This window comes from Eptesicus fuscus, chromosome 23 (genome assembly GCF_027574615.1).
Source record: "Eptesicus fuscus isolate TK198812 chromosome 23, DD_ASM_mEF_20220401, whole genome shotgun sequence".
NCBI lineage: Eukaryota > Metazoa > Chordata > Mammalia > Chiroptera > Vespertilionidae > Eptesicus > Eptesicus fuscus.
This window is the reverse complement of record NC_072495.1, coordinates 19,359,811-19,374,103: the sequence shown is the minus strand read 5'-3', so window position 1 is coordinate 19,374,103 and position 14,293 is coordinate 19,359,811. Positions and strand designations below refer to the sequence as shown.

Below are 14,293 nucleotides of genomic sequence, written 5' to 3'. Positions count from 1 at the left end.
AATAAATAAATAAATAAATAAGTTTACTTAATGGCAGGCCTTCGTTTTGATTCGTTTATTTGCTCATTCAATATTTATTGAGTGCCTACTGTGTGCCAGACCCTGTTCTAGGCACTTGGATTCAACAGTGAACAAAGCAGGCCAAATGCCTAACTTCATGGGACATGCATTCTATTGGAGTGAAACAGACTACAATTTTGAAGATAGAAACATATGTCATGCCCGTAGGCAACCTATGTTAGGAAGAAAAACAAGTAAGAAAAGTACTAGGGAGTGATGAGGTGGGGTGGGGAGATCTATTTCAGATAGGTGGTCAAGGAGGCCTCTCCTTTGAGGTGACCTATGAGAGAAGACCTAAAGGAAAACGGGGAGCCCAAGGGAGCCTGGAATGGGTCCCAGGAGAGGAGGCTGCAAGGCCCTGAGGTAGGAGCCCCCTAGGCATAAAGTGAGAACAACAAGGAGTAGCAAGGGTTTAGAAAGAGGTAGTGTATTCGGAAGGGAGGCCAGAGAGATGCTGGGACCAGGTGGTGTAAGGATTCAGGCATGGTAAGTATTTTAGGTTCTCCCCTGAGTGAGACAGTGACTATGAGGATGGATCTGAGGAATGTCAGTCTAAAAAAGTATTCCTGCTGAGTGTAAAGAGCAGACAATAAGGAACAAGGGTGAAAAATGGGGGTCACATAGGTAGGTAGCTGCAGAATAGTTTAAACCTTATGGTGGCTTGGGACAGGGCCGTGGAGATGAATGTGGGGAGAAGTGGTAGGATTCTGGATAAATTTCCAAAATTCAGTCAATCTAACAGGATATACTCAAGACTGAGGAAGAGTATGGGAGAAAGAAGGAAGTCAAGATCAATGCTAAGGTCTTTGACATGTGCTAGTGGGAGACGAGTTGCCAGTGACTGATGGGAAGACCACAGAAGGAGTAAGTGTGGAGCCAGGGTGAGGGTACAGTGGGGTAGATGGCTAGAATTCAAGAGATCTATTTTGTACCTTTGCATTTGAGATGCCTATGAGACAAATAGCAGAAATCAAGTCCAGGCAGTAGCCCCCACTCCCGGTTAACAAGAGGACACTTAGCAATTTTATCTTCAATTCTTGTCCGAATTTCCCCAGCCACATCTCACAGCTCAGTGTGAGGCAATGTCAGTCTGCTTCCATTAAAATCATATGTGGCTTCTCCCCTTCCTTGGGGACCCAGGGACAGTTATTTCAACATCAGAAAAGTATAGTCTTAGTGTAGGCTCTCCAAAGAGATTCCTTTAAAAAGAAATAATAAAAATAGTCTTCCCCAAAGGTGAATCTTACTTCATCTCACAATGATCAAACCTAAATTTCTAGCCATTTTACAATACCAACTTTTTCTGATTTTCAGCCATCAGGGATTAGAAGTTTCCTGTGAATGCTATATGTAACATTACCACAAACTCCGTGTCTTTAAAACAGCAGAGATGTATTCCCTCATGGTTCTGGGGACAGGAAAGTCCCATATCAGTTCCACTAGGCTGGCACCAAGGTGCTGGGAGGGTCAAACTCCCTCTGGATGCTTTAGGGTGGAAGCTGTTCCTGGGATCTCTGGCTCCCAGTGGCTGGTGACACTCCCTGTCTCATGGCCACCCCACCCCAGGGGCTTTGAATGTCTCTCTTTGCTCCACACTCATAACCCCCTCCTCTCTCTGTGTGTGCTGCATCACGTCTTCCTCTGCCTCCTCCTTATGAATTACCCGTGATCCCATGGAGGACCCCCCTGGAAAACCCCGGGTAATGTCCCATCTCAAATCCGGAACTTAATCTGCAGAGATGATACCATATGAGTAATGTTCACAATTCCAAGGATTAGAATCTGATAACTCTGAGTGACCCTTATTCTTATTCAGCCTACCATAGCCAGTCCCAACACACACTGAATTACTTGGCTTAATGATTAAAAAAAAAGCTTACCCAACAAGTAGCTGTGAGCCCCAGGCACTCATGTGAAAGCAGGAAGGCTCTTGCCCTCAGGCTCGCAGCCATCACCAGCTAATCACAGAAACAAATGCCAACTGTGACAAAAAACAAGAAATGCAAGATCATGGCTCTAAATCGGAGGGGGGGGGGCGGGCAAGGGGGAAATGGAAGGGGAATAAAGCCAGTGTGAGGAAGCGTTCCTAAGAAACGAATATTTGAAGGATACATAGGGTTAACTGAGTGGAAAGAGGAGGGGGATGGAAGGAAGGCAGAGGGGGAGAATGCAGGCCAAGCCCAGGACCAGAAAGAACAATTGAGGTAAAAGAAAAGAAAAGGAGATTGGCCAGGCAGGAGCTGGTGTGAACCAGGAGTGAAGACGAAGCTCCTCCCAGGCCTTCACAAGGGATTGGCTCTCTTAGGTTGAGCAGAAGTCCTACAAGTACCATCAAATTTGGGTTTGAAAAGATCATTCAGCTGGGAGTGGAGAAAGAGTGGGTTATGGAAGGCGGAATGGGTGTGGGCAGACTTACCTACTTTATTTTCATTTTAACTCCTTAGAACTAAAGTGTCCCAACATCCATCTCAAAAGACCTTCCCAGACCCCAAGCCCGCCCTCAGGCTGGGGGCTCCGGTATCTGAGTCCCCCTCTCCCTCATGGCTCTCTGAGATCAGCTTCCCTTTCACAGTTAACTGCTGCCCCGCCCACATTATGTGTCCTGATCAGAGGGACCAGTCTCATCCATCTTTTATCATCAGTAATTGACACATGGGAGTCTATGCAGGAGCTAAAGGGGGGAAAAAAATCAACATTTCTGATCTCCCTTTCTGGGGGTAGGAAGAAAGGGCGTGGCAGTTTGGGTATTGAGAGTGAGGGTGGCATTAGCACAAATGCCTCTCTGAGGCCCAGGCTCCGTGCGCTGAGACCACCATAAAACCTGTCCAAATGGAATTCTGAGAGCAAAGCGGGTGACAGCGGGAGAGTGGAAGAACATCAACCAGTCCACAGGACAAAAATCAGGAACCCTGGAGCTAAAGGAGGGAATCGAGCTGGGAAAAAGGGGACAAAAACCCATGGAAATTCTTGGGAATGGGGACCCATGTCAGCCGCAGACTCTGCAGGAATTCTTGGTGCAGAGGATGAGGCCTGTGTAAAGGAGTCACAATAAGATAAACAGCAGAGCCTGACAGCCTTTATTGCTAATAAGCGGTTGCAAAGATGAAGGATGTTAATATGCAGCGGTGCCCTGCTTCCCGGCGTCTATCTGATACTTTCCTTCAAATTAGATTATGTGATAGATCAAAACCTTTCTATAAAGCGCACCTAATCTAACATAGATTAAAGAAGTCGGTCATTTCCCAGGTACTTATTGTCAAGATCAGTCTGGAATCCAGGTCTCCTAAATCCCGAAATGTCCCGCTCTGTACTCAGCCCTTCAGTCCCCAAGGGAGCTAACGCCGGGTTCACGGTGCAGATTCCCAATTAATCACAGCAGAAAGCACCATTTGCCACGCGGGATCCTCTGTTTTGAGTTCTTAATCTCCCTACCAGCTGAGTTTACCACAAAGACATGAATATATAATTGAGGCATAAAGCAAACATGCCACCAAATTAAACTGTCCTAATTTTAAATCAATAAATCCTTTCTCAAATAACATGAAATGAAGATCTCTCCAAAGAAGAAGAGCACTGTGCTCCACCAACTCCAGCGGCAGCCAATTAGGTGTTGTACCGACGCTAGACACTAATTTACCACGGGTGATGCTCAACAGGAATATAAATCTGAAGATATACTCCAAGCGGTGACACCTGAGAGCCTCCATAAATCAGCCTGGAGACATCTGAACACTGCGCCTCGGCATCTGCAGGTGGGCGCGCAGGTACAGCGAGAGGTGGCTGCTGTGAACGGTGGGCCCCTCGTGCAGCCGTGTTATCCTCTGTAACATCCTCACCTTCTCTGGTGCAAACATCACGATAAAGACAGAGCCAAAAGCCTGGTAATGGCCCTAGCCGGTTTGGCTCAGTAGATAGAACAATGGCATGTGGACCAAAGGGTCCCGAGTTTGATTCCGGTCAAGGGCATGTACCTTGGTTGCAGGCACCTCTCCGGCCCGGTCCCTGATTGGGGCACGTGCAGGAGGCAACCGACCCATGTGTCAATGGAAAAATATCCTTAGGTGAGGATTAAAAACAAACAAAACAAAATCCCTGGTAACGTCTACAATACTTGCTAGTGTACGAAGAAACGCACCTTAACTAGACTATGGGGGAAATATATAACTGCAATTATCCTATATAATAAAAGCCTAATATGCAAATTGACTGAACAGCAGACCAACCAGTGGTACGACTGGTTGCTATGACATGCACTGACCACCAGGGGACAGACGCTCAATGCAGGAGCTGCCCCCTGGTAGTCAGTGTGCTCCCACAGGGGGAGTGCAGCGCAGCCAGAACCTGTGCTCACAGCTAGCGAGCACAGTGGCAGTGGCAGGAACCTCTCCCGCCTCCACAGCAGTGGCAGCACTAAGGAGCAGTGGGCTGAGCAGTAAGGAGCAGCGAGCAGGCGGGCAGTAAAAAGCGAGGGGTCCCAGAATGCAAGAGGGCGCAGGCTGGGCTGAGGGACCCCCCCCTCAGTGCATGAATTTCGTGCACTGGGCCTCTAGTTAAATATATAATTTAGCTCACTCGACACAAGGAGTCCTTGGCAGTCCCTCCACCTTGTACCTTTAATGTGCACGGGACCTAGCCACAGCTGGGTTTAGATATACACTCTTCCATTACTTCTCCCTTCCTCATTCGGAACCTGTCCTTTTCTACTCCACGGATAGCCTTCTGGATACCCGTCCTTTGCCGAGACAATCCAATGCAGCTTTCTTGGAGGAGGAGGAGTGGAAAACCACGCCTGTGTTGAAGACATACCTTACCCAAGGCCTCCTGCTTCCCACTGTGCTCCTAACATTACCACACGGGCCACCCACAACTTAGATGCAGCCTGTCTTTCTGACTGTATGTCCAGTGATTTCTCCCCAGGAACACTGGACATACAGTCATCGGGTCCTCATTCTTCCTCCAATGTGTCATCCATGTTCAGACTTTCAAGCTCTGAACATTCTCTCGCTCCAACCCAAGATGCCTTCTCTTCCCCGCCTCCCCTAAAAAGTCCTACTCACCACTGAGACCCCGGTGAAATGCAAGCCTGTGTGTGGTTTTGCCTAATCTTGCAGATACATTCAATCAGTTCCGTTCGGTGAGTTCATAACCTTTGCATGTATAAGCACCTGACCCAGCTACGGTGCGGGAGTCTGATCTGGGAACGCATTTGTTCCTTCGGCTGGACAGGGCAGGGACTCGCTGAAGCTTTGTGTTCTAAGGACCTGGCTTCAAAACACGATGACCTGCAACTGAAACATGGCAGTGACAGTCCTCATTGTGACTACAGACAGACGGAGAGACTTGGTCAGGGTTCCATTCACTGTCAGGGCACATGCCTGGGTTGTGGGCTTGATCCCCAGTGTAGGGCATGCAGGAGGCAGCCAATCAATGATTCTCTCTCATCACTGATGTTTCTATCTCTCTCTTCCTCTCTGAAATAAAAATATAAATAAAATAATAAAATAAAATAAATGCATCTAGGTAAAGTTTGCCTTTCCTCCCAAATAAAATGGCATCGTGCCTCATGGGGAGGCTGTGAAGTATGTGATCCAGGAAGAATCAGAACCACTTTTCTCAATCTTATGGCATTAAAATCCCAGGCAGCACAGCCTCCCTGGGGAAACCACCTACGGGATAAGAATTCGGTGGCTGCTTATAGACGGTCCCTCGGGACCTCTAACTGCTTACCTGGATCGAGGCTGCCTGACGCCTGTAAGTGTTCATTGTGAAGCAATAGAGTCAGCTGAGCTTCCTGCCTCCCTGAAGCCATACGATTGTGCCTGGCTTGGGCACAGGGACCCTTGTCAGGGAGCACCAGGAGGCCAGTGCTAAGTTTTCTAAACCGCTGAGAAAATCTAAGGACCTTCCCCAGCCTTACCAGAAAACACAGAAAATGCCATTATTAAACCCAATAGGACTTCGACTGCAGCAATTTGCTCAGATTACTTTAGTTTACGACTACTCCACTTGGCTTTGTAGACAGATGTTGTTTCGGGGGATTTACTGAAATGCTACTGAACCTACCAACACATTTTGCCCCTCCATTGTCAGTTAACTGCACGGCCAAGTTTTAAAATTCACCAGGTGAAACTGAGTTGCCTCATTTGCATGCTGCCTAAATTCTGTAAATCCATTTCATATAAAATGCCCTACCTGCTTCTTTGTCATTCTCCAGGGTGCTCTGAGGAACACTCTAATTTTTTGTGGAATTTAATTTCCTGACTTTTAGAAAGTTCTGTCGAATTCTGATGCACGGTCTTATGACCAGGTCGAATGTGCATTTTCATGTATTTCCTGAACCGGGCGGGGGGAGGAGAGAGAATGGAGAAAGCCGTTTGAGATGGCAAATGTGACCTGCTGTCACCGGTGGCGACTGACACCTGAAGAACACAGATGTACTCAGGAGGTGACTTCTGTTGGTTCAGAGCTGGATGGCAACATTTTCCTCCATGGAGCCAGCAGAGATGTAGCCAGAACGGAAATGAGTTGGTGAAGGTCTCCTTGGCCTTTGGGGAGCCTGCAGGCCAGGGGGCACCTTGTGCTATGGGGGACCTGGCTGAGACGGAAATCCCTGCCTTCAATGTAAGGGTTAGAACCCATTATGCTCTCTGATATGTTTCTTTCAGGTTCAGGGTTGACGGGAGGCTATGGAGTGTCGGTGTCTAGGAATTAAAAACTTTTTGTTCCCGTTCTTTAATCACAATAATGAGTTTGGCTTGACAAGGTCAATTAATTATTCATGATTGGAAAGCAACAGGATTATACAGAGCAGGTGGGTAGGGGAGAGGGTTCAGAACAGGAAGACAGTCAAAGGTCAGCGAAAGGTGGCACCTGCCTGCCTGGTGTCTCCCAGGCCTGGCCCTTCCTCCCTGGAATTCCACCACCACAGGGAATGCAGGGCAGCCCGGCTTCTTTCTCTCGTCCCTGTCTCATCCCGTAGACACCAGCCTGCCTCCCCCTTGCACGGGAGACTCAGAGCTGCTGGATCCAAAAGGCAGGCGATAAACTATCAAACAATAGCAGGGATTTTCGGATTAATTCTGCCCAGGGAGAAATAGGAAAACTCATTTACACCAAACAAAAGGGAAGGGGTGGTTAGATGCTCAGTAACAAAGCGGGGAACCTAGCTGGGGCCTGGAAAACTAATAAAGAGAACAAAAGCTTTTACTACTACACCTGTCACCCAACATCCACATGTGTTCAAGAATCGCATTCTGCCTTGTCTGTCCTGCAAACATGTCTGTGAGTTGAAAGCCACAGGTGTCCCAGCAGGCCTCTGCTTGGACAAGGCGGGCCTTCCCCATCCCTGCAGACCCCAGGGCACTTCTGCAGCTCCAGCACCTCCACACTCGGCTTTTAGAAATACGGTCAGGGCTCGGAGATGCCTTCCGCACTGTCCTTAATTTGTCAGAGGAGTCAAGCCCGTGGAGCTTTCCATTCACTCTGGCTTTGCCAAGTTAAGTCCTCTTTCAAGGGGAAATGGAGACAGGAGTGTGGCCATTTTAGATAGTCCCAGAAGCCCGGTTCGGCAGCAGGTCTGGGAGGGGTGAAGGGTTGAAACCCGCAGCTAGACTCTCGAAAGAGCTCCTTATTAATTACACTCATAAAGCAGAACACCCTGAGGTCACAGCCAGGGAAATCACTCGGCCCAAGTTTTAATGAACCTTAGAGAGAGCTCCCTCGTGGTGGCCTGGAAGATTAGATTCAGCTGCCTAAGTGGGCATGGACATCCATGGGTGGTATTTCTTCCTCTCACAAACTCATTTTGAATGAAGTTTTCAAGGCGTCGTAAAATCAACAGTCTAAGTACCTGACCCCTGCACCTCTGCCACAGGATGCGTTCCCAGCTGACACTCCAGATGCCTTAGTGCCAAGCTCTCCCAGGGCTCCGACTGGAAATCTTAATGTCCCGATGGACTCACACCCCTCCTGCCCTCCCCTCACCCCCACCCCAATATTCAACCAGTCCAGTCCCCTAATTCTGTCTCTTCTCCCCTAGTTACATCTTCAGACTCAGGCCCTTCTTCTCTGTCCTCGCTAACAAAGGAACCCAGCCCTCCATCATTTTAAACAATTCCTTCCTGTCTTTAAAATATCTCTATCTTCTCCACAAAACTCCACTCCTTTCTACACCACACCTGGCGCTTCAGGTCAGTGAATCCTATCTTGCTTTAACTCCTATTGGAGTGTAATGGCAATCACTTATGATTATTATTATTATTATTTTTAATTCTCACCTGAGGATATGTTTAGGGGGGGGGAGAGAGAGAGGGAGAGAAACATGGATGTGAGAGAGAAACATCGATTGACTGCCTCCTGTATGTACCCTGACTGGGATTTGAACCCACAGCCTTTGGGTGTAATAGATGATGCTTCAACTGAGCCACTGGGCCAGGATGCAGTCACATACATCACTGCCCAGTCGAGCTTTCTACCATGACGAGAATATTACATGTCTGTACTGTCTAACGCGGTACCACTGGTCACATGCAGCTACTGAAGCATGTGAAATGAGGCTAGTATGGTTTTAGTTCATTTACATTTAATTTTAAATGGACACTATGATGGGTAGCTACTCAGCTCAGTCTTCAAGTCACCTCCCCCTTCCCGCCACCAGCCCCTGCTGCCTTCCCCTCCACCTCCCTCCACACAGGCCCAGGGCCACTCTCCTCCCCAAGGCTGGCCCTGTTCCCGGCCTGCCCAGGAGACTTACCCCACATGCACCGCTGGGCTCTGTCTGCAGCCCTGAGCCTGCTCCCGTCTGCTGACCTGTGCAAGTCACAAGCACATCACCTACTTCCTGCAGGCTCGTCCCACACCCCTGGCCAGGCACGCTGAGTCCTCTGTGCTGGGAGACGCACCCATACTCTACCGTACTCTGCCTGCTCTACTTACTCATTGTCCCTCCATCCTCCTATGCTGCTCTCTGCAGGGACTCCCCTCTGTAGCCCAGGCTGGATGGGCCCCAGTCCATGCTCCAGACACTGGACCAGCCCTGCTGGGACCTTGGGAAACCACGTGGCCCGCTAGGTGGCCTTTGAGCTATTTTCCTAAAAACCAAAGGGAAGATACAGTCCGACAGCCACAGGCAGTGAGAAAAAAAGAGCCGACCCACTGGAAAAAAAGCAATAAGCTTTTCCCCTTTCCCTTACTACAAGGGTATGAAGTGTTATCAGCAGATCTTAAACTATTCTAAGTACAAACCCAGATCTCACCACCAGTGAAAGGCTGTCCTGAGGCTGGGACTGCAGGTGCCGCTCACAGCCGAAGCTCTGGAGCAAGGAGCCAGGAAAGGCCCCTGGCCCATCGCCGCTGCGCTTACATGGACCAACCGCCCAGGGCTCAGCTGCACTGGGGAAGCCGGCCACCGGGTAAGCAGACCACCTGACTTCTGTGCAGGTCCTTTCTGAATCCTATCAAAATGTCAAAACAGGCCCAGCCAGCATGGCTCAGTGGTTGAACGTCAACCTGTGAACCAGGAAATCATGGTTTGATTTCCGGTCAGGGCACAATCCCCAGTTAGGGGGTGTGCAGGATGCAGCCGATCAATGATTCTCTCTCATCATTGATGTTTCTATCTCTTTCTCCCTCTCTGAAATCAATAAAAATGTATTTAAAAAAATGTCTAATCAGCCAATACAGGGGTGGAGGACCCACAGCTGTGGTGGCCATCAGGATGCAGCCAGCAGCAGCTGTCCTCTGTGCAGCTGAATTCTGGGGATGATTGGGGCAAACACTGTCCATGAATGGGAACCAGCTCGTCCGGGGCAATTTATTATTCATCCTCACATGCTAAGTGCGTGGCCGGCCTAGCAGCACCAGGGCTGTTCCCCAATAGTCACAGCTGTATGGATGAGTGAGGCATGATGGGAGCATGCACTGGGCAAAGAGTCTGCTTCTTAGGCAGATGCAAGGATGGATCCTGGCCCTTAGCATGTCCGATCACAGCCACAGAGAAGATCGAGCACTAAGAGTAAGTGGGACGGAGGCGTGCTTGAGAGTAAGGAGAAAGACACAATCCCAGTACTCAGCAGTTCTTGGGATACTACAGAAACGCATTACCTTTCTCTGTGTGGGTTTATTTATATACAAAGCTGGCTGCATATACATAAAAACACAGACTCATGGGCAGAGTATCAGTTTACTCCTTTTTCCTGCGCGCGCGCGCGTGTGTGTGTGTGTGTGTGTGCGTGTGTGTGTGTGTGTTTAATGATCATAATACCATTTTGAAGACGTAACATGCCTAAATTTCATTGCATCCCACTCTGGCTTGAGGAGAAACTTCTACAGAATCCAGACAGTCAGCTTCAGCAGGGAAACCAGGCTCCATACTCAGTACAATAAAAGCTCCCAAGATAAATATATGTATATATATATATACATATATATATATATATATATATATATATACACATATATATATATATATATATATATATATATGTATATATATATATATATATATATTTAATCCTGGATGGCAATGCATCCTCCTTCCAATACAGAAACAGGGGAGTCTGCCTCTATTTAGTTTGTCTGATTGCTTTAAAGAGGGGGGACAGGTTGGCCCTGGAAAACGATGGTCCTCTATTCATTAGAGTGTCAATAATGCCCCGGCCAGGCATATCGACAGCGGATTAGCTTGGGCTGAGTCTGTGTACAAGACCAGTGCCTTTTTTATCCCAGCTTGTCTCCAGATCAATACACCCATCAGCATTCGAAAATTAGCCCGAGATGAGATTCCGATACTTGAGGTGGTGTGTCAGGCTAAGAGGGCACCTCGCCAACTCACGGAAGGGAACACCTCGTTGGGGATTAGACGTTTTCCATTAGCTTGGACATGAGTGAAAATTGATGTAGGCTCCCTCCCCTCCCCTCCTCCCATCTCCCCATCCCCCACATACTCAACCTTCTCTCTGTGAGTCTATGTAAGACCTCGGAGCTGTAATTCCTGCCATTTGATTCGATAAGCATTTACTAAATGTTCACTTTGGATAAGGCACTTACTTTAGGGCAGGAGCATATAAGCGTAAGAAAAAAAAATTATAAAAATGTGGTGCCCATTTTCAAGGAGGTTTCAAAATTCAGCACTATTCCTTCCGTTCTCCAGTTCATAACAGCCCTGCTTCCTACAGCAAATGTCCGTGACAGTCCTATCCTGGTGTCATGGTCATTGCTAGACAGTCCGCTCTCAACAGTTCAAGTGGGCATGGGGGGCGGGGTGGAGCAGGCTGGGGCTTGGGGAACGGTTTCAAATGCACCACCTGGTATAGATGTAAATGATGCCACTGGGCATTCTGGGAAACTCCTCAGACAATAGTGATTCTCAAGCTTTTTGGCCAACTATCCACAATAAACATGCATTTTACATTAAAAACTTTCAATGACACAGAATTTTATGTAAGAATACCTACTTTGTTGTTTGCAATACACTCTGATAGCTTCTGTGCAATTCTATTTCCTTTAAAAACTGCTGTTTGCACCCAGCAGTTTGAAAAATATTCATTTATACAACTGATAAAAGAAAAATTTCCTTTTGGAAATAAAGAGCAAGAAAAAAATCAAATAAAAACAACTTGGTTTGACCCAGCTTGGCCACACCTGGAGGGCTCCGATGTCCCAGCGGTGTGATTCCCGGTCCTATCCAGGGCCCACGCTGTTCTAACTCCCGTTGTGTGTTCTCCGCATCCCTGGTCATACTATCCCGCTCTTCACCGTTCCTGCCCACACTCCACGCTGCACCCCACCTTCCCACAGCCAGCTTTCCCTTCATTCTTCCTGCTCCTAGCTCTTTTTCCTTTTTGAGCCACTTTTATCCACCCAAGGTCTCCTTACCATTCCCTGGGCACACTGTCAAGAAGGGGCAGGGAAGGAGCATCTGAAAGAGAAGTTTACTGCCCGAACCTGCCATCTGGGCAGGTGAAAGGAACTGGGAAAGAAGCGGCCACAGCAGAGCCAGGCTCTGTGTTCAAGGGCCATCGCATCTAAATAATAAAGCAAGGAATTGGTCCACTGTCAAAGATGTCTTAAAAAATTAAGAAAACAACAACAGTAGGTTCAAGAATAGCTATCACTTAAGCAGCATCTTATGTTCCAGCCCCTCTTCTAAGCGTTCTGCATATTAGCACACGTAAAATGTGGTCCTCCCCACAGCATCTCACGACACGGACCCATTGCACAGAGGGAAGTCCTGAGGCTCAGTTTGAACCGGATCCAAGTCTCACAGCCAGAAAGCGGCCGAGTCTGATTCTGAGGTCCTCCACCTAGTTAGGAATACGACCACCATGGCTAAGTACTGTCTGAATGCCCCAGGCCCAGTTCTGCTTCGTGGGGAAGAGGCGAACACCATTCCCAGGGCCTGAGCATCACAGAGAGAGCACAACCAAGAGACACCCAAAAAGGAAACGAATGTACAGCTTCCAAAAGCTGGGGCTGAGGGGCGCAACCAAAACATAGTGAATCGGAGGTAGGGAGAACCAACCCGGGGCTGGGAGGTGAGGGAAGATAAAGTGAGTGGGAAACGATGTAGGTGGTGGGCAGGATGCTTCCGGGTAGCTGCCAGAGCCCCTGCATTGGGCTCTGCTTTCTCTGAAGGCAGCGTGAGGGTGTGGCAGGGGTCCGGGGCCAGAACCGAAATGCTGCTCTTCCAATCAAGCGAGCTTAGAATTGGAAGGAACCAAAAAATCTTCAGAGGAGGAAAAACGCCAAGGAAAGCAATAATTAGAAGAGAATTTTCTGAGAAAATACATTATTGGAACAAAAGCCACAACAACAAAAAATCCTAGTCCTATTCAATGGGGAAATTATTTGAAAACTCACCATCTAATGGCAAGATGACAATTAAGAAGGTGTCCTGGCCAGATGGGACAGACAGACAGAACCGATTTCTGTTGAGGATCATGGACAAAGTGTTTAGCACAGGCTCTCCAGCGGCCCGCTCAGACCGCCCAGCCAGACCCCGCCTACCTTGCACGATGAGGTGGACCCGGGAGGTCTTGGGGTGGTTGTCCGTCTGCACGGAGCAGGTGTACGGGCCCTCGTCATACACGTCCACGTTCTGGATCTCGATGCTGTACTGGGTTTGGGTGTTGCTCAGGAGAACCACGCGGGGGTCCAGGCACCACTTGTCATTCCCGGCGTAGAGGATGGTGCTGCGGTTCAGCCAGGCCACCCGGGTGACCCGGTTGTCAATGGTGCACCTGGAGGGAAGATCAGAGGGATGCGTCAGGAAAAAAACGGGAGCCATCAGGGTGGGGTCCCTGGCAAGGGAGGGGTGAGTTTTTGTGCCTGTCTCCGCTCCCTGCCCCAGTCTCCACACATGCATGGCCTGGGTGTGACCGGTCACGGATAGCACTTTCTGGGATTGGCGGCAAAGGTCTCATGGGATTAGAGCCTTAGAATATTAGATATGTCACACTTCTGGGTCCTGAGCAGGTCAGTGCTTCTGTAACCACTGAGCACAGGGCCAGTGCAATGGTCCAAACTATTCACAGTTAGAGCCCAAGGCATCTTCCCCAGCAGGTGTGTGAGCCCTTCCAGCACGGCCAGCCCTCCTTCTGCTCCAGGATTTCCATGATGCATTACCCCTCACCTTCCTTCCCAGGTGGTCCAAGCGCACTGAGTCATTCAATACTTAGCACAACCCTCTGAGGAAGGTGCTACAGGCAAAGGAATTGAAGAACAAAGAAGCGAAATGCTGCCCCAAATCACACAGATAATATGCAATAGATCAGAGACCCAGATTGTAACTCCTAAACATTCTTCTCATCTGAGATTAGTGAGTTCTGACAGGAGGCGTCTGAAGTCAAGGCTAACTAGGACCACCACCACTGCAACTTGTCTTCATTATATTCGGGGGCGGGAATGTTCAATTATTGCTCCACGAAAGGCTTTTTCCAAGATCTCACCACTGGCTGCACGTGTAAAGACAGATGTTCTTTCTTTCATTTTTGCATCTGGAGTCCCCAAAATGTGGCAGCTCCCTTCGCTTTCCCTACACTTCCACATTTCCCAGCTCCTCTCGCCAGCTCCTCGCCACATCTCTCTGTCTGCATTCGTTTCCTTCTCTTGCTACACCCAGTGTGTCCTATGGCCTTAGGCTAAATTCACAACCCTGTCCTCATCCCGACTGTAATGATGGAAATAGAAACGTAGCACAGTGTCTACAATGGTGCCTCGATTTTATATATGCTTC

The 14,293-nt window shown here is 48.6% G+C and overlaps 1 protein-coding gene across 4 annotated transcripts in view; it reads right to left on the bottom strand.

Annotated features, from left to right (window-relative positions):
• The window catches only part of NTM (neurotrimin), a 390,721-nt gene that overhangs the window by 161,713 nt on the left and 214,715 nt on the right, over nucleotides 1–14,293 (bottom strand). For all 4 annotated transcript variants that reach the window (XM_054712490.1, XM_054712491.1, XM_054712492.1 and 1 more), the window contains exon 2: nucleotides 13,066–13,298. In XM_054712490.1, coding sequence (XP_054568465.1) covers nucleotides 13,066–13,298 — 233 coding nt within the window. The remainder of the gene's footprint in view (nucleotides 1–13,065; nucleotides 13,299–14,293) is intronic.